The 26,952-nt window shown below is 37.9% G+C and overlaps 2 protein-coding genes across 3 annotated transcripts; one reads left to right on the forward strand and one right to left on the reverse strand.

Annotated features, from left to right (window-relative positions):
- Positions 1-777: 777 nt before the first annotated feature.
- Positions 778-14,721, reverse strand: fbxo7 (F-box protein 7). Of its 2 annotated transcripts, none has more exons than XM_042403742.1 (10): positions 14,585-14,721; positions 12,098-12,220; positions 9,674-9,932; positions 8,600-8,836; positions 8,345-8,489; positions 6,628-6,711; positions 6,447-6,542; positions 5,399-5,584; positions 5,259-5,299; positions 778-3,213 (listed from the first exon to the last, which is right to left on the reverse strand). In XM_042403742.1, the coding sequence occupies exons 2-10, from the start codon at positions 12,217-12,219 to the stop codon at positions 2,911-2,913; spliced, it is 1,473 nt and encodes a 490-aa protein (XP_042259676.1). In that variant the 5' UTR covers position 12,220; positions 14,585-14,721; the 3' UTR covers positions 778-2,910. The 2 variants fall into 2 exon arrangements, with proteins under 2 accessions (XP_042259676.1, XP_042259677.1); XM_042403743.1 differs by having other exon boundaries at positions 2,279-3,213; positions 8,600-8,833.
- Positions 14,722-16,629: 1,908 nt separating this feature from the next.
- rtcb (RNA 2',3'-cyclic phosphate and 5'-OH ligase) lies at positions 16,630-25,631 on the forward strand. The gene is made up of 12 exons (XM_042402811.1): positions 16,630-16,867; positions 19,304-19,382; positions 19,466-19,533; positions 19,671-19,770; positions 20,586-20,742; positions 20,839-20,995; positions 21,616-21,775; positions 22,679-22,854; positions 22,936-23,124; positions 24,580-24,690; positions 24,938-25,057; positions 25,150-25,631. Exons 1-12 carry the CDS (start codon positions 16,775-16,777, stop codon positions 25,255-25,257), a joined length of 1,518 nt encoding a protein of 505 aa, XP_042258745.1. The 5' UTR covers positions 16,630-16,774; the 3' UTR covers positions 25,258-25,631.
- Positions 25,632-26,952: the final 1,321 nt, after the last annotated feature.

Genomic DNA, 26,952 nt, shown 5'->3' on the forward strand with positions numbered 1-26,952 from the left:
ATCCTTCCTGGGTGTTCCAGCAACGTAGAAATATGTCGTTACCATTGTCAACAGGCCTATTTAGCTATTGTGCTAAAGTTTATTTACACAGTGTACATTCAGCAGCTTTATACATCTTGAAGTGTTTTTGAAGTCAGGTCCAGTTGTACCTTTATTTAATGTGGAAAGGACTTCACCCTGTGACATCCTAAATAATATAAACACATTCTGCCAGCAGAAATGGTTCATGTGCCTCTGAGCAGGACACAGTACACAGTATAAATAAAGAATGAAGGTTTTTATTCATGTGCAGGTGTATACAGGTAACAGGCTGCAGAGAGAAAACAGCCTCTCTGACAGTCATATTATTTACTATTATAGATTATTAGTATTATCACAGTGCACATGTGTAGACAATAACTCCATTAAAAGTCTCAATGGCTGTTAAAGCTGAGTGACAGCTGATCTAGCTGTCATCAGCTGCCGCCATGATCAGAAACAGACGTCGTTTCACGTGAGGCTTCAGAGGAAAGGACGTCCCATTTCTCTAAAAACATACTTCCTCAGGCTCTTCTCATTTCATGCCCCCTCGTCTCCTCTCTCCTTCTTATATATACATGGTTTAAGGATGTCTCAATTCCTAAAATGCATCTCGAGGAGAGAGGAGGCTTGCTGGAGAAGCTATGAGCGAGGATGCACAGATGTATCCTTTGCAGAAGTTTTATCGGCACCCATGACTTATGAAAGAGGTGTGACACAGTGGTAAGCTATAGCGAAACAATGGATAGATGACGCAGCTGTGCCACACGTCATATTTAATTGACGCTGCTTTAAAAGACGCAAGTGAGGGAAACGTGGATGCAATTAAGAGACTTGAGATGTACCCAGTGTGTATATGTGACAGTAGTGGAATGAAGGGGAGACAAAATGCAGGTTACATTATCAAGGTGTAACAAGAGTAGACAGGTTATAGGCTCAGGTTCTGACACAATCTGATGATCATAGTGATGCACTAGCTTGGTCAGTTATTTCTAAGTGTATGGCCCAATCCCAGTGTCCCCTTCTAAGGCCTAAACCCTAAACCATCATTGACTTAATTGACGTCAGCTGGTAAGTGTTTGAGTGCAAGAAACTGCAAAGGCTCGAAATGGTATAAATAGGAATGGGACAGTGCTTTCTGACACATCACATTACCTTGACGACACCAAAACTTGTTACGTATGATTTTGGGTTTAGGACTTTTTATTCAATACTTAATTGCCATATCAACATGATTGATTGGAATTTGTCTTAGTGAGCTCACTTCAACAAAAACAGAAAAAGAGAAAACTAGTACAACCATTCCCTTATAAAGCACATAATACATTAAACAAAGTATAAAACAGCTAGCTAATATCCAACCCAAAAAATAATCATGTGCACCACAGTCAAGTAAGGGACCAACTGCCTTATTTGAACCTCCTCCAGGCTCTTGCTATCCAGAGTGGATGAGAGGTAATTGTCAATTAATCAATTTAGTCATTTTTGTCAAAACAGCATCATTAAACAAAACTTGAAGTAAAGAAGAAATGGCTGATGAATAAACAAGATGTGTAATATAACCTATGCTTGCATTCCTCAGATTTCATGTGTTTTTATGTATCTTAAATCCTTATTACTATGGTGCTTCTTTGTTAATTTAGGCAAACCAGCACACCCACTATGCTAGGCTGAACACCCACGTTCCAGTTTGTTTACCATTTTTTCTTAACACTTCCAGGCTTCCCCTGGTAACCCCATATTTAACATTGACTTCACATCACAATGCTATGAACTGTGGGTAATTCCCACAGGCAAAGTCTGCAGCAATGTGGACTTACAGAAAGTGTGCATAAAGGGCTCATAAAGTCGGTGAGCGAGCCCTCATACACGTGATGATTTGACAGTGGGACAGCCCTAAACCTTGCGGATTTAGCAGGAACATGACTCAAAATCCGCGAGTCTGGACAATGGGATTGGGTCAAAATGTCAACAAAGGAAACAAGATTCCAAACTGAAGCAGCTGTTGATCACATGGTGCCCCTACCAGCTGGTTAAGAGGAGTGAGGAGTCAGCAGTCAATGACATTATAAAACAGGTTTTTCAAAAATTGTAAATCACTGCAACCACAAGAAGTCCTTGAGCATACAGTCATAAATGTGCACAAAGAATATTAGGCTGATGAGTCCAGTAGTATGCGAGATTAGCTGCAGACAGATACACGTACAGACATGATCCCCTCCAGGCTTTCAGACTTAAATCAAAATGAAGTTTAAAAATAAGCGTTTTACAGTTTAGTTTAATCTCCACCTCATCATATTAGCCTCAAATCGCTGCAGAAAAATCATCGTCATTAAAAGGAAGTAAAGAATGTCTTTGGTGAAATATCAGATCATCATATGCAATATATATTTTTGCAGATTATTCCAAGTAGCCAAAAATATGGAGGCTTTCTTTACTATGTAATCTGGCATCATTTTAAGATAGTAATTCATAAGTTTCATGTTTTTGAGGCAAAATTATAATAGAAATATAGCGTAAATTTTAACTTAAGTAAAAAAAAACTAAAAAAACTGATATATTATTACTATCTCATATTTTGCCAAAGTTAGTGTCTAGACCTAGATAACGTCCCACGAATACTTTATTTTTGTCATTCATACCATTTCTTCATTTTCACTTTTCTTGGCAGAAATGGGGCTTTTATAGCTGTCAATGCACCGACAGGAAAAACCTAATTATAAAATGAACCTTAAACAATATTAGATTTTAAATTTATATTTTGACACGGCTCCTTCACAAAACAGGCCTTTGATGTTACATAAAAATAAAAGATAACAGCTTCAAATGTTTGTTTTTTATTGCAGGAGAAGATCTAATCAGTCCTGAAAACTTAGTCTTAACAGGTGAGAATCAGATGAATCCTCGTCGGATGTCTGCAGGTCGACTCCCCATCGGTCGGCGGAAATCGTTCAGAGGTCGTCCATCGTGGTCTCGAAGCGGGCCGATGGGGTCGTAGCGAGGGCGAGGCAGGAGGCTGCGGGGGAGGTTCGGTCTCTGGTCGTACTCCCCGCCGATGATGCCAGGCAGCGGCGGGTGGAGGGGGACGGGCACCGGGCCGAAGATGTTGCGGGTGTTTCGGAAGAAAGAAGGGAGCGAGCGGTGACGGGCGACATGTCGGAGATCACAGCGGGTCTTATAAAACCTTTTGTAAAGCTGGAGAAAGACATTAATGTTAGCATACGTCAGAATAAAACTGTCAGAGGAAACCTGAAAAATCTAATATCTGTTATTAATCATTTCAAGATACTAATTAACTATGCAAAATGTACCTCGACAAGGCAGGACTGCAACCCCATTTATCTAACGGGGGTTAGCTACTTGCGTTAATAATGCCCCAAGAATATGTGCAATATTCAAATAATTTACAGTAGCAAAATCATCCTCAACTTTTAAGTTTTTCTTTTCTTTTCTTTAATCAATGTTCAGTTTACTACCTCTTAAATGTTTGAGAGGCGTTTGAAACAAGGCATTTGATGTGATGGGAATCACAGCAGTTGTTTACATATTTATGATTTTATTTTATTTATTCAGTGTTTAAATGTTTGTCACCTATTCATTCTGATAATAAATAATTCTTCATTATAGAACAACTGGTTTCTTTAGAGTTCTGTCCTAAGGAGAATACTCTTGAATATGTGATAATGTGATGATTATCGACACCGATCAATATAAAAAAACATATCTTGATAACATTTTTGGCCATATCACCTATTACTCCTACCTACTCTTTAAAAGTCAGAGTTAGAGAGTAAACAAGGTAAAGAGTAAAACATGAGATAAAAAAACTAAATTAAAAAGTTCAAATATTGACAAGTCAAAATTGTTTTTGACTTGAAATTTTTAAAAAAATGAGAATTCTGAAATAGATCTGAATTAAATACCTTAATAACCCTAGTGATGTTGAAATTTAAATAATACTTAAATAATATATATATTTAAAATATTTCTGAATATTCTGCTGAAACAATTAGTCAACAAACAGAAAATTACAATGATCAACAATTTGATGATAAATTAATTGTTCAGTAATTTATTAAGCACAAATGTCAAACTGGTTCCAGCTTCTCAATTGTGACCATTTGCTGTTTTTTTGGTTTTATATCATCGTCTATAAAATATACAAAATAAATTTCACTTAATTTGTACATTAAACATTTTCACTTCAGCTGCAAATTAAGGGATTTACCCCAAATTTGCGATTATAAATACTTTTTTTTTTAATGGATTTTGTGCATGAATTAAATGTTTTTAAGGTTTAAAAACACTATTGAAATTTATTAAGTCTTTGACCAAATAACTTGAAAAATTAAGGTTCTTTGACTTTCTCTTTTATTTTTCTAATACTTTTTTTTACCCCTTAAAAACCACTTAAACTATGCAGATAATTCATTACAAATGTCTATAATCCATTAATTATCCCTTCAACTACTTTAAATACGTCAATTAAGATGGAAATTATGGGATTTATATTATAAATCATTGATATATTCATTTATAAACTTAACTTTTTTCATGGATTAATACATAAATTAACTCTATATATTGAAAGCTAATCCTGAATTTCTGCCCTATTAAAAAATTAAGGTCCTTTTAAAATATAAATTCAGGGATGGCTTTGAAGTTATTTGGTCATTTGAAAAGGTTTTTAAACGTAAAGATAATCCATTAAAAATACCTTAATATACTACCAATTGATTAATTATCCCCGAAGCGTTTGTAGTTTATAATGGATTATAATATATTAAGGGGTATTTTTAAGGGAGTTTTGTTTATGGAAAAAGTCATTAAACTTTATTTAACAGCATTAAAAGCAATCACTGAATTTTCACAGCATTAGAAAAATGAAAGCCCCATTAAGGTATAAATTATTATTATATATGTGGCTAAAACAGTGCAGATAATCCATTAAAATACCTATATTACACTCCATTATTTATCACCTTTCAATCCCATCAAAATACCTGAATTACATTATTAATGGATACATTCAGGGAAATTTAAGATAAAAAATGAAGGTTTCATAGTGAACAAACTGTGAATACAATGAACTTTTTACTATTAGTTAAGTAAAAAAGACAGATTGATTAATTGATATCATTATAAATTTAATTTAATGTTCAATTACAGTTTCAGTGTTTTAAAAGTGAATTTAATTTTGTTAATTTTTGATGACTGTGACTAGAATTGAGTTTCCTCACCTCTCTCCAGTCTGTGTCTCTGGATCTGCTGGAATCTGAATCTGTTTATGAACAAGAAAGACAATTAGACGAGATCAGTCGTTTCATTCTGTATTAACTTTCAGCGCAAACATCACGAGATCACTTGTTAGCGTACTTACTGGTCTGACTGGGGAAGTCTCGGCGGCACAGGTGTCTCCACAATGAGGAGTCTGCCGTGGAGACGTGGAAGTGTCTGCAGACTGACGACAGTCGGACCACAGATTGGACGTCTAGCAGTCGGAGCACTCTGAGGACGAGCTCAGGAGGAAGAGCAGCCAGACCGAAGGCTACTGGCAGAGCCATGGCTGAGACGCCACGGACACAACAATCAGTTCAATACAACAGTTGTAAAGCTCACGTTAATTCATGTTTCAATATCTCTCAGGTTGTTTTACTGCAGTCAATAAAATGTCAAATTTGGCATCTAGTTATTTCAGAATTTTATATCACAATTAAAATTTAGAGAGCAGCTTCAAGGCATTTATTGTCAACAATTTATCACTAATGTTCATTTGATTGTTAACTAATCACACTTCTCATTAAGAGTTTGAACCTCAGACTCTCAGCTGAATCTCTTCTCGTAATAACGATATTTGCAGATGTGCCAGATGTAATGAAATTCCCTCCAGGTGTTCCTGAGATATCGTGCTCATGAGAATGATCGGTCACAGCAGATTTTCAGCCAATCAGCTGAAAATCGGACGATGTCGATTGGTGGCTGATCAATAGGTGCATCTCTAATTTAATATATACACAATAGGGCGCAGATTGCAACCTGACAGCTGACAAAATTCCTGATGAAGACTGTGACATGTGGTTGAAAGATCCAGAAAAAGCTTGAAAGTGAATTTTAAGTAATGATTATTTTGTCAAAATAAAAACAGACTGGATTGTTATTATTTTTTTTATATAGGTCTTGTAGTTAAAATGAGCAATCTCACCACAAGATCCTAGTAAAACAATTAAGAGATAAACCTAGTAAGTGGACTTAGAGCGAGGATTATTTAGTCAAGCTAATATTCCAAAAGGTGAAGAATGAATTTCATGTCTCATTTAAAAACACAAAGACTGCACCAGTCTTCACCAGGACACTTTCATTTTTCCTCCAGAGACACAGTGGCGTGAAGAATGAGTCGAAAGCTCCGGTAATCACGTTAAACTCAGTACCTTCTCTGGCTGCGGCGATCAGCGGGTATGCTAGCTGGTCCTTGAAGATCCGTGACAGTTTGCTCAGATCTTTGAAAGCTGCAGCTGCACTTTCTCCTGAGAAACCAAAGAGACACGACAGGAGTCATTACAGGAGCTCTGAACCTCGTGTGGTGTCACGTCGACCAATCGGGGCTCTCACCTGGCCACTCGTCCGTCACGTAGCTGCACGGCTTCAGACACAGTTTTCGGACCGTGTCGACGGTTTCGTTCACCTTCAGAGTGGCTGGAGGGAGAAGACACATGTTACAGCGGACGAAAAGAGACGTTGTGGTGAATATGTTTTAGTTTATTCTTCATCGCTGACGTCTGGGATTTTAATCTGTAGTATTTTATTCTTCAAATTAAATGGGGAAACATTTCTGAGTTATAAAGAGCCAAAGTCAAACCAGAACTTCTAGGTTCTGCTCCAGCAGGGTATCTGCTTATTCTCTGCTTATTTCACATTTTTGTCATTACTGGGGATTTTCCAGCCAGGTTTTGCTAAAATTTTACAACTAACATTACTGCCTATGGCAGGCTAGAAAAATATTTAAGACCTTTGTGAATGAAATTTAAGACTTTTAAATACCTTTTAAGGCCTTTTTTGAGAAAACCTTGATCAGTGCTTTTTAAGACTAGTCCGTCCAGATGTAAGAAAATCTCATTCAAAACCTCATTGACGTTTGTCGTAATTTAGTAAAATCCAGCCTTGAGACAGAACCGTTCCCAACAGTAAGTTGTGTGTCTTGCTTCATATGTTTAGATAAGGACGGGAAGTTTCAGAAAAACCATCTAATATCATTGTTTATTCAATATTTATGGTTTTAGCTGTTTCCTTTAACAAACAAGAGGGTTGCAGGCTAAACATCACGGCACGACAGAGGAGGCGAGTCCATGAGCGACTGGAGGGTGGCGGCGAGTTGAGACATGTCTGTAATAACAGCAGCACAGATTACAGCTACAAATGACTGCAGAGGAAAAGACGGGCAAGGTTTATGGATATGGGGGAAACTAAGTTTGTGGTTCTTTTAATAGGAGCTGTAGTTTTTTCTGTTGTTTAACTTAGTTGAAATATCTGACGGCAGCTTCTGCTGTGGAGCCGAGCGCTCTGAGAACATGGAAACTCCAGGAACACGCTTCATCGTGTTGAGTTACAGAAGCTAATTGTCCATACATGTCATGCTAGCAGCTCGGCTCTGAGGACAGTAATGTTGGTCTGTTGGTCGGTCCACTACTGTAGTCCAGACTGAAACATCTCTACTATCAGATGGATTGCCATGAAACTTTCATTTTTCATCCTCAGAGGATGAATCCTACTGACCTCTTACTATCCCTCTAGCGCCACCATGTGATTGAATTTAGTGTTTTTTATTGGATAGATGGTTATGAAATTTGGTTCACACATCCATGTTCCCTTCAGGATCAATTTTAAACCTTTTGGTGACTTTTCATCCAGTAAAACTAATGACATTCCCATCGGACTCTGTCAGCTGCAGGTAGGAGCTGCTGTTCTCTTTCAGACACGTTTTTACACCAGATTTGTTTACATTTTATCAAATAGTCTCCATTAAAAGTCATGTGAATCAGCTGTTAGCAGCTCCTGTCGGCAGTGTAACGTGATGTTCAGACAACTATGACTGATTACTGTGATACTGAAGAAAACTTGAAAATGTGATGATTCTCAGGCAGGTTCTGCAGACTCTTTTTTCTCTGGTTGTGGATTTATGGAGGTTTACTGGTGATGGACGTCAGAGATAATGATCCTCGGGAATTGAAAGTCACACTGAATGATGTCAATATGTGTTTCATGTCTGTGTGTTCAGATTTGACTGAGTTATGTCATCTAGGACCAGGACTTTGATTATTTCATTCCTTACCGTTAATAACGAGCAGGGGGCCCATGCACACAGCCACCACCATGGCGAGGCTGTTTTCACACAGAGGATGAGTGTACTGCAGTTTGTAGACTCCACCTGCTGACCTCCAGCCGACAGGCATCCCACCGGACTTCAGCTCACATCCCTGAACACACACATTCATTTCATCCACTACCACCATGAATTCTTATATTACAGACAGGTCTGTAGTTATGATTTATTTGACCATATTTTAGCCTCCCTGCACAGTGTTACCTGAGGAGTGAAGCCAGTTTCGAGCATCAGGAGGTTTCCGGCCACCATGAGGGCATCGCTGGGACTGGTGGTCTGGGCGCTGTGATAGAGGAGCTCCAGAGAGTGGGGGGCCTGACCCTCCTCGGCCTCGCTGCACAGCATCGGCTCCCAGCTGGGGACTGAAGGTTCAGAGTCCAACACTTCACTGTTCTCCTCAGACTCCCACTGAGCTGCACAGCTGCTGCTGGTGCTGGGCTGCTGATACAACAAAGCTGTTCATATAGCTGCTTCAACCATCAGTGTGGACACATTTTATTTCCTGTTATGAATTGGGGATGAAACACAAGACTGTAATGTTTTAGTGCAGCTAAGCAGTTTGTGAGTTCAAAGGAATGACTCAGCATTCAGCACAAACATGTTGAGCTTCACTGACATTATTTTACACTCAAGGTGACAGTTTTTCTTTCAGTTTGTTGCAGTTCACAAACACCTAAAAGGACGCTTCACAATTACACAACAGTCAGGTGTCCATACGAACAGTGAAAGAGGTTTTCCTCGCTGTAATCATTCCTCCTGTTCATACTGGATATTAAAAGATCCTTCAAATGTGCTTTCAATGGAAGTGATGGAGGCCAAAATCCACAGTGTGTCCACACAGTCATTTAAAAGTCTGTGTGAAGCTTCTATTCAGCTTCATCAGTCTGAGTTAGTCATATCAAGTGGATATCTGACACATTTACAGTCTTTTTAGCATCAAATTCCCTCTTTGTGTTTCCTCGGACAGTGTTTCCCTGTTGAGCTGCAGGTGGAAGTATAGTAACAAAAAGAGGAACTTTGGCACTAAAAAGACTGTAACGTTGAAAGATATCTACTTGATTTGACTCATTTGGACGCTGAAGCTTCATATTAGCTTCAGATAAACTTTTAAATACATTTTTGCACAGAAGGAGGACTGTGGATTTTGTCCCCCATCACTTCCATTGTAAGGTCATTATGAAGGGATCTTCTAATGGTCAGTATGAACAGGAGGAATGATTACAGCAAGAGAGAGTCTGTGACACCAGATTAAATCCAGGACTCAGATGAATGACTCACCTGGCTGGAGGACATGGCAGCTGTCTGTCGGCTCTGGTTCTCTCTGCTGCTGGACAAGGAGGTCGAGGTGGTGGTTGTGGCGGCGGCGGTGGTGGTTGTGGCGGTGGCGACGGTTGTGGCGGTGGCGGCAGTGGCTGCAGACTCAGGCAGGATCACACAGACCAGATCTCCAGAGACGATGCCGCAGGACGACAGAGTCTGTCCGGTGTCTGATAGAAGCTCTGAGCCGTTCAGAGACAAACTGAAGTCTGTGTCTGCACTGAAAGAGAAACAGAAAAACACGTCAGCAACATCAAACCTGTTTAAAACTGCAAGTTCCAGCTTAAAACACTCAGCTGTAATAAGTCCTGGCCGCATCATAGCTGCTGATTTATCAATAAAAAAGGTTTTATTAGTGAATCTAAATATATTAAAGAAACAGTATCCCAAGGAGTTTCTGACTTCTAGAAGCTGTCGTGGCAATTTTTCAATTCCACTCTGACAAAGAGGAAGGAGACAAAAATGTTCTTACGATACTGTCACACTTTAATAAAGCTCAGAGCATCATGTGTGCACACGGACTCAGTGTCTGTGTTAGACAAAGAGTGAAAAGGTGAAGTCAAACACACTGATATATAGTCATAGCCACACCTGTCACATAGGCTACAGAGCATCCCCTCATCCTCAGAAGCAATTAACTGATACAACAGTCAGTCAGTTTGTTTGTTTCTTATCATCTGCTGAGAACCGGAAGCTGAAGGTCACACAGCTTCATGTCTGATACGTTTCTACACCTGCTGGGAACTTCATCCTGAAAACTCTCTCACACACACACACAAGGGTTATTGTCAAAAGCTGTTTCTTCCAAACACCTTCCTAAATATCCTTATCTGGTTTTGTTCCCTCCGAAGGTCCTGCGGCAATCTTGCTGTCCTCTGATACGTCACTTTAGCCTTGGCCTTGCTAAACAGTTCTTTGCTCAACATCTGCTCCATACACACTCCATGAACCCTTCAGTTACACTAACAGTACTCCAGTATAATCAGGCTAAAGTTCTCTTAGTTAAAAGTTACATGGTAAGATTCAGAATAATTAAACACAGTGGAAATTAAACATGATTACATGTGTAGTAATATGTCGTTTCCCTCACAGTAGCACTATGGAGCAGTTTTTTTTATTTTTCATTGGGTCCTTGTTCTGTTTGTCTCGTAGGTGATGTGTTACACAATCCTGCCAGTTGTGTCACATTATTCCACTTTTTTTTAAATGAATTTTAATTGCTCAACTATCAATCATCACAAGAGGCTGGATTATTGTAAATGCTGCCTGTGACTAAGAAGTATACAATAACTTAAATGTGAAAAGATCGAGTGCATAAAACTATTTGCAGCATGAAACAGTAAACAGTCTCTAATGAGTTTAACCTCCTCCAGTCCCCCTCCTACATAGACCCAGTTTTGTGGTTTTTAGGTGGCGGCAGCGGATCTTTAGGGGAAGATAGCAGGTCAACAGTTGACATCATCTGAAAGCTAGAAACCTGAAGATTAATTTAAGATGCAGCTCAGCATTTTGTGTCAAGTCATAAGTTTTCTGGTCATATGTTTTGGTTAGGTGCCTATTCAAATTTTTGAAAGTTTAGAATGTACAAGAGCTTAGAACATTATGATGGAAGTATATGAAGGCCGTTCAAATGCTCAGTTATGTTTCATACGTTGTTGCAGCAGTTTTTGGGTTGATACCATTTGTTACACAGATTTGGTGCAAAATTTGAACCATTTTTGACAACTCGACAATTGATAAAAGTGGTCAAAAATCCCTCCAAAATACCAAATATGATTGACTGGCAGTGAGAGATGGAAAAAGACACAACCTGCAATAGTTTCACACTGCGAGCACCAGATGTCACTAATGATTCTGATTCCTACATACAGAACCTTTAACACACTTCTATTTTACTTTTTCAATACATCATCCATTAATCTTTAAATTTAACTCATGAACTTCTGACCGAGCCCTGGAGGAAAAGCAAACTGCCACAGTTTTCTTAAAGTTAAGTGCAAGACATGAGTTTTCAAACCATTCTGCTGTGGACTTTTAAACGCTGTGACAGCTGAGAAGAAATTGACTAAATGAGAATTTGCTGACTTACATTATGGTAAATAGAACATTTGGGGGTTTTGAGCTGTTTATTGGACCAAACAAGACATTTAATGACGTCACCTTTTGCTCCATTAATAAACTATCATGGCTGGTATGTGCCATTGAAACGTCAGTGTTTTGCTTTTTTTATTGTATGTTTGAGTCTTTCCTTTAGGAGCCCTTTTGTGTGTCAGATATAAAAATTATTACACAAACAAACAAGATGATACTGCAAAGGTTACAGTTGTCTGACTGTATGTCCAGCTAGTTTTGAAGTCAACGACATTGGAGGGTCTTGTGTCTGACCTGAGTCTGAGAGAAGGAAGAACAGTCTCCTTGATGTGATCTATGAGATCCTTCAGACTGGGTTCTTCTCCCGTTAACTCCACCCGGCTGGTCTGCTTGTTGACCCGAACGCGCAACTTCATGCTGTGATGTCAGAGAGAGAGAGAGAGAGACAGGTTGGAATATGACACCATAATCAATAATCAAACTGACTGAATGTATTCCTAGAATTTAGTCCTTTACTTAAGTTAAAGTACCAATACAGCAACGCTTAAATACTCAATTACAAGTAAAAGTCCTGCATGAAAAATGCTTCTACAGTAAAAGTGCATAAGTATTATGCAATTATATTTATTTATATTACAAACTCTATAAAATCTAAATCTCATTAAAATTGCCAATTTAAACGACCTTGGCCTTTTAAAAAAGATGTTATTTTTACTCAGTGTAAGAGAGAAATCAATAAAAGCAAATGCTCTTGATAAGATAGAGTGCATTATGTTAATTACAAAGTCTTTAGATACCTAGAATCTAAAGCCCGTTTCACACATGCAGTCTATCCCTGAAATGTTCAGGAACATTTCCTGCATGGGGTCATGTGTGAAATCCGTACCGCTAATTTCCCTCCTCAAGACCTCGTAACATTTCAGGGAAAATGCTGGTGCTGCTGTTATGTGAATGAAAGCAGTAACATTACAGGGACAAGCATGTAAAGGGTTACGTCCGTCTGACGAAGGACGCTTTCATGTGGAGTGAGTCCAATCACAAGACTCCATCGATGACGTCTTTGAATCTGCGACTTGTTTACTGTTGCCTTGCCAATGCTTTCATGCTCCTTTTTTCAAGAATGGCTGGAAACTGGACAGATTCAGAAATAAGGCAGCTCCTCCCAGTCCGCACAGAGCGGTTGGCATCCATAAGTGTTGCATTACCACCATCTGCTGGACTGTCCTTTGCCCCATCTATTCCAGCATTGTCATGGCATGTGTGAAAAGGAGCAAGACGGAAATGTTCCTGAATGTAGCTGCATATGTCAATAGTGAAAAATCACTAGTGGTGCCTGAAAGGTTATCCCAGTAACTTACTGGGAACTATGTGTGAAAGAGGCTTAAATTACTCCTAAAATGCCCCTTTAGCTTATTTGCTAGGGTGAAGTTGGGTACTTTGGGACACTTTTGGTAGATTACCAGGAAAACCACATCAAATTCTTGAAGACCTTCAGTGTTACTTTTGGAACTTGTTATGGATCTTTACTTTATTTCTTCAAAGAAAATATGTTGCCAACACATCGGGAACACCTACCTCACTCCAGTGACATGTTCAAGTGAAATGGGACAGTTACTGATGGTTATAAAGGACATCGAACAATTCAGTTAAACTGAAGAACAATTGGAGCCCATTTCGTGTTTGTTTTTGAAATGGCTAAATCCATTTATCAGTTCAGCACAGGCTAGCGTACTAACTCATGATTTTATGGCACCTGGTAGCCTAGAAACATGAGGGTTTCACTTCAGAAAAGTGTCCCATTTACCTAAGGTAACATGGGACAGTCACTTAAAACCCTTCTCCATAAAAAGTTAAGTGTATTTTGCAAATACTTTGATTATAAGTTTAACAGTTAATGCAAAATGCAACATCATGCAACCATTTTCGGTGTTACACCCTCATTGTTTTAGCTGCTCTTATTGCCAAAATGAGAAAATCAACATGCCACATGGTTTAACCAGTGATTTTTTGACTCTTTGCTCTGCCCATGCCAGTTATCTCAGACAAATCCAAATGATAGTTTCATGTAAAGGACATTTGTAGCAACAATGCAATAACATGCTTGGTGATTGGCTGCAAATATTTAAAGAAACTTATTTGTCCCATTTCATCAGACTTCATCCTATCAGAACAACATTTAATAATCTATCGACACATTACCCTACAAACTGTATTGGTTTATGCATAATGATGCTGCACACATTGAAATCACATTCAAACACCTTATTATGTATTTTCTGTAAATTAACAATGTTGTTAGGGGGGCAAATTTCAGCTGATTTAAGTGCGAAGTCCCTTCAGGAATCTCCATTTTACATTTTTTGATGAGTCATTTACGTTGTTTTGCACGTCTGAGTCTTTTAGTTGTGTGTTAGCCTGAATCCAGACACTATATTCATATATTTTAGCTCAATATTAAGATTAAAATAACTTTAACTTTCCGTTAGTTAACGTTAAGAGTTTAGATGATAGCCTTCACATAGGACGAGCCCACCAACACACCAGCTAGCCTTAAATAAAGATAAATAAATCAAATAAAACAGAAATATATTAAAGAAATCAAGCTAACAGAACACTGAAACGTTTCGTTTTCGTTTCTTGGCGGAAGCTTAAACGTTAGCTAATATTACTTGCTGCGTAACAGTTAGTTAATCAATGTTAACTCGGTTAGTTTTCTTGTTTAAATAACGTTAAAGTGATGAAGACAGTCGCAGCTTTAAAACCACAAAGTTAAACACTTACATGTTGCACTGATGTGATGATGTCCGGCGTGTTTTTATGTCATTTCAGTAATAAGTCGCGCTGTAAACACAGACTCAAAGGCAGCGTCAACAGCAACGCGACTTCTTCTTTGGTTACTAGCGGACCAACAACACGCTACACACAGGTTCCGGTTAAGATTTTCAAAATAAAACCTTTACTGGAGCGATTTTTTAAAACCAAAAACTCAAACATTAAAATAATAAACGCACATTTTTGGAAGCTAAATGTATAAACTAATTTAAAAAAACGTTCATAAAAGGACCATGAGCTTAAATGGGACCTGTGGACTGAGCTCATAAGCACTAAAACACAACAAAGAATGTGCTTTTTAAAGAAATTGCTGTCTATTAATATCCACAACAAAATGCTCCAAATGTTTTACTGTGCTTTTATTGAAAGTGTTTTAACTTTCTGCATTATCTGCTGGTTTGGCAATACTACTGAGGCACAGAAAAACTGTAACATTGGCTGGTTAACTATTAGGCATCACGTTACCAAGTAAATACATCTACAGAGATAGAAAGATAAAGGCAAACTGTCAGAGAGTAGCAGGAGATGGACCCAAATGCAGGACACAGCAAGCTGAGTGAGGATGAAGAATAACTTCTTTTTTATTAAAGCAGGCAAAAACAAAGCTGACAGATCAAAGCAAAACTGAACACGGCAGAGCTGAGCAGAACAAACTGAACAATACAGAACAAAGGATCCAACAGCAACTGAACTGAAAACAGGACTTAAATACAGACTAATGAGGGACTAGGGAACAGGTGACTCGACAGAGGACTCGCAAGGAGCTGATTGGCTGGCTAAAAATCTGGGAACAGGGCAGGGCTAACGAACCTGATGCAGGGCAGGTGTGGAGGGAAAAGTAGAACAGAGACACAGGAGACAACACGCAGAGCAAACAGAAAACCAAAAACCCTGAAAACACAATGAGACAGATAATGGTGCTTGCAGTGATATATGTGAAGCAAGGCTGTAAGCACAGTCAGAGTAGCTAAACATAAGAATTCACACTCCCCTACATTTCTCTGAAAAACAAAAACAGACGAAAGCCAAATGCTGACTTTACATTTCACATCCCTCGTTTAATCGCTGCACTTTTCACTTTCATATATTTCATCAAACTGGACTTTACATTGTGCATTGCATTCAACCTCCACTCAGTCCATATTTCCTTTGTAAAGTCAATATTTCATATATCCAATTTCAAAACTATTACTATTCCATTCTGTAAATAGATTTTCATTTAATTTTAATATTATTTTGCTTATTTAATTATTATCATTACCTCACTCTTGTTCTTCTCTTGTTTTTCTCTTCTATGTTGCACTTGTGGGAGCAAACACCGAGACACATTCTCTGTATGCTGCATACTTGGCTAATAAACAGATTCTGATTCTGTAAAAATGCAATTTCCAGTTATATTGTTTTATTCTTTTTAAAATTTATTTTTTATTGTGTCAAGTTAAATTAATCACATTTATTTGATTTTATACTTTATTCTGTGTAATATTTATATATGTGTTTTGTGTTCTCTGTTTTATACTTTTTTATCTTTGGGTTATGGACATTTTCGAAATTTGAAGTCTTTTTGTGGATGAGTTCTCACTATTTTCTGACAATTAATTGACTAAGCACGACTCAATGAATTAGAAAAAAAAAAACAGATTAAACCATAATTAAAATAATTGGCAATTGCAGCCCTATAAGATATTAGGTATATATATATCTGTCTGACAACTATCTATCTATAATTTTTGTACTTAGATGAATAAAAGGCACATTTTATGCTTTTTCTTTTGGAGGTCTGTCGCCTAATATCCGGCTTTGTTCCGTTTGTCTCCATTGAACTTGATGAAATTATTTGACTACAACTACGGCGAGCTGGATGTAGCGTTTTAAAATAATGCTCCGACTATTTTCGATTACAGTAATTATATGAAAAAACATAATAATAACGGCAGCTTCAGTGTTTGATCCGTAGGTGTAACTTCAGATGGTCACAGTAGACATTTTGTGTCCGAAATATAAGTGCGTCATACCAAATTATCGAACGCGTTTTATGCTTGCGGGCCTCCGTAGCGCTCTGACTGTTGGCACTTGGCATCATACAGCCGGTGCAACGCAGCATTTCACCGTTAAAAACAGCCAGTTTGGATCAGAACAATGAGTCGGAGTTATAACGATGAGCTGCAGTACCTGGATAAGATCACCAGCAACTGCTGGAGGATTAAAAAAGGTTTTGTTCCCAACATGCAGGTGAGAATCCGGGAAAGTAGCCGTGAACGTGGCTAAAGCTAAATGTTCAGCTGCAGCCGGCTAGCACATGTCGGCTAACCTACTTATGTAAACTTTATATTGAATCCCTAAAAAAAATATGACATTATAAGCTTAATGTAGTCACAAGAATCTACAGTATTAACCTCAAAGTGAACATAAACCTGCTGACGTAGCTCAGTGCTGCGTGGATTAATGGGTGGATCCCACTGATAAAAAGAAATGTAAAATATGTTTGTGCTTTACAGTATGTCTCTGCAGACCTGTTAATATGAAATACATATATTTATAAGAGAATTCAGCACAATGTTCTACTGGTGGTGGACAATACATTTACTCAAATATTGTGCTTAAGTACGATTTAGAGGTACTTGTACTTTACTTGAGTGTTTCCATGTGATGCTACTTTCTACATCTCAGAGGGAAATATTGTACTTTCTACTCCACTACATTTATTTGACAGCTTTAGTTACTTTTCAGATGAAGATTTGACACAATGGATAACATAAACAAGCTTTTAAAATACAACACATTGTTAAAGATGAAACCAGTGGTTTCCAACCTTTTTGTCTTTTGACGTCTTACAAAAAGCAGTGTGTAGTCGGGGTCACATTTCACATGTCTATGAGTTGTTAACAGCTCCACCAAATAGTGATTTTTCCCTCTAAACTTCTCACATGCTTTCATTTCAATAAATGTTCAAATGATCCAATATTTCAGCAAAAATCAAAGATTAGAGAAAAAGTCCAAAAACTGAAAACAGATTTGTGTATCAGAACTTTGTTTTTTCTTCTTTCCTCTCCCATTAATCATCTCACCACCCCTCAGATTTATCTGCTGACCCTTTGGAGGGGCCCGACCCCTAGGTTGGGAACCACTGGACTAAACTAGCTAACTGTATATAAAGTAGTGTAAACTAGCTCCACCTCCAGCAGCTACAACAGTAACATGCTGCTCTAACACTGATGCTTCACTATTAATAATCTAATGATGTCATATATAATAATATATCAGTCAGAGGGACCAAACCACTACTTTTACTGCAATACTTTAACTACATCAAGCTCATAATACTTATGTACTTTTACTGCAATACTTTAACTACATCAAGCTCATAATACTTATGTACTTTTACTGCAATACTTTAACTACATCAAGCTCATAATACTTATGTACTTTTACTGTAGTGGGACTTTTATTTTTACTGAGTACTTCTCCCACCTTGTTTTAACATAAAATATTTTTATAAGGATCCCTGAAATGTGGTTATTTATTTATTTCATTTCAGCTCAAGTGAGATTCATTAACCAGTTAACCAAGTTTAAAATATGTGCATTTTTAAAACCTTTTAGTCATGAATGAAAGAAGCAGATTTTCTCCAGAGCCAGAACAAACAAAGAAAAATCAGATAAATTATTGTTTATGTTGGCAGAGAAACTGCAGGACAGAAATGTCAAAGATATGTTTGAGGTCATTTAGCACCTTATACTCCACAGAAAAACAAGACAAGTAAGAACAAGCAGATCAAAATGCACAGAGAACGGCAAGAAATCATAAAAACATTAAAACAATGAAAACATAAGTATGTAAGCAATAAATAATAATAAAAACAGTGTCTGTATCACAGTTTGTCCAGCAGGTATCCTGCTTAAAAAAAAAAAAATGACACAGTAGATATGTTTAAAAATGTCACGGAAAAATAAGTGTTCATTAAATGACACTTGGAAACAGTTTACTGCTTATTAATAAATTGAGACTGGGTATCTAAATGTTTGCTACTAGTGCTAATACAATACATGCATTTCATAACAGGTGTGAAAATGACACTTTAAAGTTTATCTTTCCTTTTAGGAATGAATGTTTTTCTACTGAACAAAAGCCAAAATTGTGAAATATTAAATGTTGTCTAAACGCAAGCAGCCGTACAAGAACTGTTTTGAAATAAAATACAGTTTAAAACTGGATTTAAATCTGAAACTGTTAAACAAGAATTCTGACTTTTGATGCCAATTTCAGTATTTTACAGTTTTTATGTCATATTTGTGCTTTTAATTGAAATGACAAATGACATTTAATAACCAATGAACAAATATATATATATATATATATATGTAAAATACAATAAGGATTGAATAAAGTCATATTTACCTTTCTCTGTGTTTTTAAATGTATTCTCCTTTTGGTTTTCACAACAGCTTTTTATCAGTTTAGAGAAGCGTTTAAAAGTCCGTCTGCCTCAGAAAAAATGTTTCCTACAACCTGGTTTTATCAGGATGAAATGAAAAATGTCTTTATTGACAGTAATGACCATTATAATAATTGTTCATCATTCTAATTATTGTACATCCCTTATTTTGAAGTTGACATTTTCTACATAATCATTAAAAAGTGACATAAACAGCAGTTTTTGTCTTCCAGGTTGAAGGAATCTTCTACGTTAATGATTCACTGGAGAAACTGATGTTTGAGGAGCTTCGTAACGCCTGTCGAGGAGGAGGTCAGCTGCTGTTTAACCCGCTCTAATCATCTGCTTCCAACCTCTGTGGATTATTTATTTATTTATTTAAATTTTTTTCTCAGGTATTGGTGGATTCCTGCCGGCCATGAAACAAATCGGGAACGTGGCGGCGCTGCCGGGGATCATACATGTGAGGAACATGATTTAAACCCTCAGAGGGATTCAGCAGTGAACGTGTGTTGAAAGACTGAAGATGTGACAGGAAACAGCAGCAGATGTTTCCAGGCAAGTCGTTCATATCTCACTCTGTGTCTTGTTGCTCCTCAGAGGTCCATCGGGCTCCCAGACGTTCACTCCGGATATGGATTTGCTATCGGAAACATGGCGGCCTTTGACATGAACGACCCCGATGCTGTGGTGTCTCCAGGTATTTCAGTTATCTGATGATATATCTGATGATGTGATGTGTCCAATGAGGTAAAAGAAGGTTTGACATGGATTTATCCAGCCAGTGATGGTCAGTGAAGTAGAGCTGCAACAAACAATCATTTTCGTTAGTGATTAGTGATCTATAAAATGTCAGAAAATGGTGAAAAATGTCAATAATTGTTTTCCAAAGAGAAAGATGTCGTCCTCAAATGTCTTGTTTTGTCCACAACTCAAAGATATTCAGTTTACTGTCATAGAGACTAAAAAAAAAAACAGAAAATATTCACATTTAAGAAGCTGGAATCAGAGAATTTGAGTCTTGGTAAAGGTGGTAAAGTGTGTTTTATTGTTTTGGAAATATTACAGCTGGACTCTCATACAGGCAGATGACTGTAACGTAAAGGGAAAGTTTTGGGAAAGCCTCTAATTTTATTTCTTGCTGTGAGTCAGATTGATTCTTCTTCATATGTCTAAATATGAAGCTACAGCTAACATCTAGCTAGCTTAGCTTAGCATAAAGACTGGAAACAGCTAGCCTGGCTCTGTCCAAAGGTAACAAAATCCAACTTCCAGCACCTCTAAAGCTCACTGCTTAACTCTTTATATCTTGTTTGTTTAATTTGAACAAAAAACAAAATTCAAAGTGAATTTTTGCACAGGAGTAAAAATATGAAACTGTTCCTGTTTTTCAGATTTTCAGCTCCTAAAATGACACTAACAGCAGTAAATCTCACTGAAAATTTAATCCATATGAATAACCGTTATAAACAACACTAATATATATTAATATATATTTGTTCCTTTCTCCTGCAGGTGGCGTTGGTTTTGACATAAACTGCGGCGTCCGTCTGCTGAGGACGAACCTGGATGAGCGCGACGTCCAGCCGGTGAAGGAGCAGCTGGCCCAGTCGCTGTTCGACCACATCCCGGTGGGAGTCGGATCCAAGGGAGTCATCCCGATGGGAGCCAAGTAAGAAGAGATCCTCACACACTGAAACTAAATGACACCAAACTGTCTCCACCTGTTTACCTTTCCACCTGTGTGTGTGTGTGTGTGTGTGTTCAGGGACCTGGAGGAGGCTCTGGAGATGGGGGTGGACTGGTCCCTGAGGGAGGGTTACGCCTGGGCGGAGGACAAGGAGCACTGTGAGGAGTACGGCAGGATGCTGCAGGCCGACCCCAACAAAGTGTCCTCCAAGGCCAAGAAGAGAGGCCTGCCGCAGGTATCCCAAACCCTCCATATACTGAATTCACTTTTATTTTTAAAAACAATATATTGTCGCTGTCCAGTGAAAAACATCTCCAAAATCTTGTGAATGTTTTTTTTATTTTTCCAGATAAACTTTTCCTTAACGTCTTAAACTAATCAAATAATTTAAAAACCTGTTGGATTATCTAGTCACAAAACAAATAATGTTTTGGATTCGTGGTTTTGACAAAAGACAGCAATGATATTGTTATATATTGTATATTTTTTCACATTAAAAGCCTCCCAGAAACAGAGAAATTTTGCTTTCCATTGACGGCAGCTTAACAGCAAAGTAGAAGAAATTAGAATTAATGGTGAAAAATAACATTATTTTGGTGAAAAAGTTGTGTGAATTTAATGTTGAACAAATTAGATTGAAAATCATATTTCTAAATACTCAAAAACTCAACACTTCCTGAAGATATTTCACATTAAAAGCCTCACAGACATAATGATTTACTATTGAGGTAGATGTTCACCTCGCCAGCAACAGAGTGATGTTGCAGCTGAAAAAAAATCAAAGTAGAAGCGACCGGAGTGTTGTTGTTCAGGTGAAGACGGACTCACAGACTTTATGTTGTGTTTGTGTTGAAGCTGGGGACTCTGGGAGCAGGAAACCACTACGCTGAGATCCAGGTGGTGGATGAGATCTACAACGACTACGCCGCCAAGAAGATGGGTATCGACCACAAAGGTCAGGTTTGTGTGATGATCCATAGCGGCAGCAGAGGACTCGGACACCAGGTCGCCACAGGTAGGCGCTCTGCTTCTTTTTTAACTGGTTAACACACCTGGAGTACAGGTTGTTCTGTCTTCACAAAGTCTGAAATGATCAAATTTAAGACTTTAAATATATTAAAATTCACATTAGAGGTCTTATTTTAACACTTATCTAACAACAGATGTGTTTGTTCTGCAGCTAATGTCAACAAAGAGTTTATTCTAGAGAGGTGGGAGTTGTAAAATATGCATTTTATAAGAACATTTGTATTATTCTGAACTTTTCTCTGTGTTCCAACAAACTCTCTTAATGTGACAAACTTGTAGTGAATCTCAGGTTTCAACCTGATGAATGAATGTACCTGAGATTTCATCAACAGCGGTATCAAAAATGAGACTGATCTAATCCAAATAAACTAGTTTGCCTACAACAGAATTTAATGTAATTATAAATTATTTAATAAAAGCAGGTTTTCAAAAAGTTTCTCTATTTAACACTAATGCTGTTTTTATTCACTGATTATTTCTGTCGCTGCTACTTTGTCGTTTTTTTGATCGCTGTTAAGCTGCAGTCAATAAAAACTCAACACTTCCTGAATATTTTTCACATTAAAAGCCTCCCAGCAACAGGTACATGTTTTTTTCATTGACAGCAGTTTAATAGTGATCAAAAAATAGCAAAATAAATGATTAATTTGTGAAAAAGAACATTATTTTGGTCGTTGACACCCTAAAATGTCCGTATAAGGCGACTTGTTCTGCTCCGTTTGTGGACGAGTTTGAGATGAATTTGAGGTTGCTGCTGTGACATCACAGGAAGTGTAAAGATGTTTTCTGTACATATGAACATCTTATATGTTAATTGAAATAAACAGACATAGATGTAAACATCGTTTCCTGCCACCAATGTGGATGTAAACGCACTGATTGTTTGCAGACGCCCTGGTTGCCATGGAGAAGGCGATGAAGAGAGACAAGATCATAGTGAATGACCGCCAGCTGGCGTGCGCTCGCATCACATCTCAGGAGGGTCAGGACTACCTGAAGGGCATGGCGGCCGCAGGAAACTACGCCTGGGTCAACCGCTCATCCATGACCTTCCTCACCAGACAGGTACAGCCGGAGCCGCCGTGGTTACGTCTTTAGAGCACAGCAACCCGTTTCTGTTGACGATAACCGATGTTTTTTTTTTAGGCCTTCTCTAAAGTGTTCGGCACGACACCGGACGACCTGGACATGCACGTCATCTACGACGTCTCGCACAACATCGCCAAAGTGGAGGAGCACATGGTGGACGGGAAGCAGAAGACCCTGCTGATTCACCGCAAAGGCTCCACCAGAGCTTTCCCCCCGCACCACCCGCTCATCCCCGTCGACTACCAGGTCTTCACTGCTCACACCGTTTAACAAAGATTCAAACTTTGAAGGTGTTTTCACACTTGTGTAGTTCAGTCCTTTATAAATGCAGTGGAAGAAGTATTCAGATCCTTTACTGCAGTAAAAGTACAAATACAGCAAAAATACTCCATTACAAGTAAAAGTCCTGCATGAAAAATCCCACTACAGTAAAAGTACATAAGTATTATGAGCTTGATGTAGTTAAAGTATTGCAGTAAAAGTACATAAGTATTATGAGCTCGATGTAGTTAAAGTATTGCAGTAAAAGTACATAAGTATTATGAGCTTGATGTAGTTAAAGTATTGCAGTAAAAGTACATAAGTATTATGAGCTTGATGTAGTTAAAGTATTGCAGTAAAAGTACATAAGTATTATGAGCTTGATGTAGTTAAAGTATTGCAGTAAAAGTAGTGGTTTGGTCCCTCTGACTGATATATTATTATATATGACATCATTAGATTATTAATAGTGAAGCATCAGTGTTAGAGCAGCATGTTACTGTTGTAGCTGCTGGAGGTGGAGCTAGTTTACACTACTTTATATACAGTTAGCTAGTTTAGTCCAGTGGTTCCCAACCTAGGGGTCGGGCCCCTCCAAAGGGTCAGCAGATAAATCTGAGGGGTGGTGAGATGATTAATGGGAGAGGAAAGAAGAAAAAACAAAGTTCTGATACACAAATCTGTTTTCAGTTTTTGGACTTTTTCTCTAATCTTTGATTTTTGCTGAAATATTGGATCATTTGAACATTTATTGAAATGAAAGCATGTGAGAAGTTTAGAGGGAAAAATCACTATTTGGTGGAGCTGTTAACAACTCATAGACATGTGAAATGTGACCCCGACTACACACTGCTTTTTGTAAGACGTCAAAAGCCAAAAAGGTTGGAAACCACTGGTTTCATCTTTAACAATGTGTTGTATTTTAAAAGCTTGTTATATTATCCATTGTGTCAAATCTTCATCTGAATAGTAACTAAAGCTGTCAAATAAATGTAGTGGAGTAGAAAGTACAATATTTCCCTCTGAGATGTAGAAAGTAGCATCACATGGAAATACTCAAGTAAAGTACAAGTACCTCTAAATTGTACTTAAACACAGTACTTGAGTAAATGTACTTTGGTTACGATTCGTTTAAGTAGACCTGAACACAGCAATCGTACTCTGACCAAAACAATCGTACAGAGACGGCGTATCTTGTCTTCCTGAGATTTGGGCAGAAACAAGCTTCTTCCTGTGTTTACGTTCTTCATCCCGTCCCAGACAAATCTGACCAATGAGAGGAGAGGACGTTCTACACCTGGCTTTTAGTGTCACATTTTAAAATGTACCAACTCATCCACTGATTCAGAGCAGAACAAACACACCAAAGGTTTGAAAACGTCCTCAAAGTGCTGCTTGAGGTTTGAACCGGGTCTTTTCTTCTTCTTCTTCGGGTCACAGCTCACAGGTCAGCCGGTGCTGATCGGAGGGACGATGGGAACCTGCAGCTACGTCCTCACAGGGACCGAACAAGGCATGACGGAAACATTTGGCACCACCTGTCACGGAGCGGTACGAGTCTTTATCATTTTTATCAGATTTATTACAAACACATCACCACTGTTTACAGATTGAAGAGCAGCGTAATACCTTGTTGTAGCTTCAACATGCCGCTTATCTTATGGGAACAAAATAAAACCAAACTTTGCACACCACCATATCTAAACGGGGAGGAATCAGTCACAAAGTTTTATTTTCTCCTTGATCTTTGAACGTATGTTTTATATTTTATGACAACTTCTCGCGTCTCGTCGTTCAGGGTCGCGCTCTTTCTCGAGCGAAGTCCCGCAGGAACTTGGACTTCCAAGACGTCCTGGACAAACTGGCTGACATGGGCATCGCCATCAGAGTGGCTTCACCCAAACTGGTCATGGAGGAGGTGAGGAAGATGTTCTCAAATGATCTGAATTACTTTTTTCTTTACTTCGTGTGCTTGAATTTAACCGTAGATGATCATTTCTCTCTCTTCAGGCTCCTGAATCATACAAAAACGTGACAGACGTCGTCAACACGTGTCACGACGCTGGAATCAGTAAGAAGGCGATCAAATTGAGGCCGATCGCTGTGATTAAAGGCTGAAGCTGCATGACGCCATACAGACGGACAATTCATAAAAACACAGCAAACTGAAGACACTGCGACACATGAGACTGATGTGCAGGAGGCTCGAAAAGCAGAAGATATTTGCTGTTTTTTTGTTTTTTTTTGTTTGTTTGGTTTTGATGTGGAGTGAATTTAAGTTTGAGAGTGTGAAATTGAGAAAATGAAGAAATTTTATTTCTAACCCTGAAAATATTTTTTTTGTGTTGACGCCAAACCTGTGATCCAAATAAACCAGATCACTTAACGCTGAATTTAAGGTAGTATTATCATTACAGTTTATTGTAAAATGCTCCGGATAACGCAGCACAAACAAATATGCCTGTCCCTAATAAAGGTCGGGTACAAACCAACGAAGAGGTGGATTCACCAGTACTTTGTCATGTTCACTTCTCTTACTTTCTATTTTTTAACACTAATACTGTTCTCAGTCTAGTTTCACTGTTAAGACGCCGTCAGTGAAACTAAACGTTTCCTGCAGAGATGTACGTCTCAGATCAGGAGACTTAAGTGTTGCAGTTTCTCAAAAAAAACTTAAAATTCAATGAGAAATAAGAAAAGCTTGAAAAATACATCTCTCTGCTTCCTCTCTCGGTTTTTTTTTTTATTATATATAAATGGAAGTGACTGAAAATAGTGTCAATGAGACTAAACATTTCTAAACTCCAAAACTTGAAACTCCATTAAAATGGAAAAATCAACTAAAACATTCTAATTTTTTTGAAAAATGCCACAAGTCTGTAAACATTAGAAAATCTTGAGCCTCTCTGCTTCTTTTTTTTTTTGTCCAATGAAACTCCACATTTCCTGCGCAGATGTTTCACAGTAAGACTAGTAAGCTTTTAATGTGAAACATCTGCGCAGGAAATGTGGAGTTTCATTGGACAAAAGCTTCTAACCGAACAAAAAAAAATGGCAAAGTAGAAGATGCTGAAAAATAATTAGTGAGTGAGAACAGTATTCATGTTTCCCTTTTTTTAACAGAAATACTATTTTCATGCACTAAATTATTAAAATCTGTACTACTTTGCTGTTTTTTTCCCCACAGTTTTAAGCTACTGTCAATGAAACTCACTATTTCAAATCTGTTCTTCCTTCCCTTTTTCTACAGTCTTAAGCCACTCTCAATATCCTTTTTTGGGGCCAAGAGTGGAGAATTTTTGTAGAAGAGAAATGTTATGTGACCGAATCTTAACACTAAACAAAAAGCTAGCAAAGTAGACGTGACTAAAAATAGTTGGTGAGAACTGTATTTGTGTTTCTCTTTTGAACCGAAATATTGTTTTTATTCACTAATTATTTCACTGTTCTACTTTGGTTTCATTGACTATGATAAAAACAGCGTACGCTTCCTGCACAACTGTTCCCTTGTGTTCGTATAAAGGGGAGACGCAGTAAGTTGTAGCTTCAGCCTACATCTCTTCGGTTTGTGGAAAATCTTAATGCCATATTGTACCTTTTATTGTTGTTGCTGTTTACTTCCTTTCAGACTGACTTTTAATATGAAATATTTACAGGAAGTGTTACATTAACAGCTTAACAGTGATCAGAAAAACTGCAAAGTAGAAGATTGGAAATAATACGTAAATGAAAACTGTATTTCTGTTTAAACAAAATGTCTTCAGCAAAGTGGTGAGATTATATGACTCATGATGACATGGACATTATTAATTT

Source organism: Thunnus maccoyii, chromosome 23 (assembly GCF_910596095.1).
Source record: "Thunnus maccoyii chromosome 23, fThuMac1.1, whole genome shotgun sequence".
In the NCBI taxonomy this organism is placed as follows: Eukaryota; Metazoa; Chordata; class Actinopteri; order Scombriformes; family Scombridae; genus Thunnus; species Thunnus maccoyii.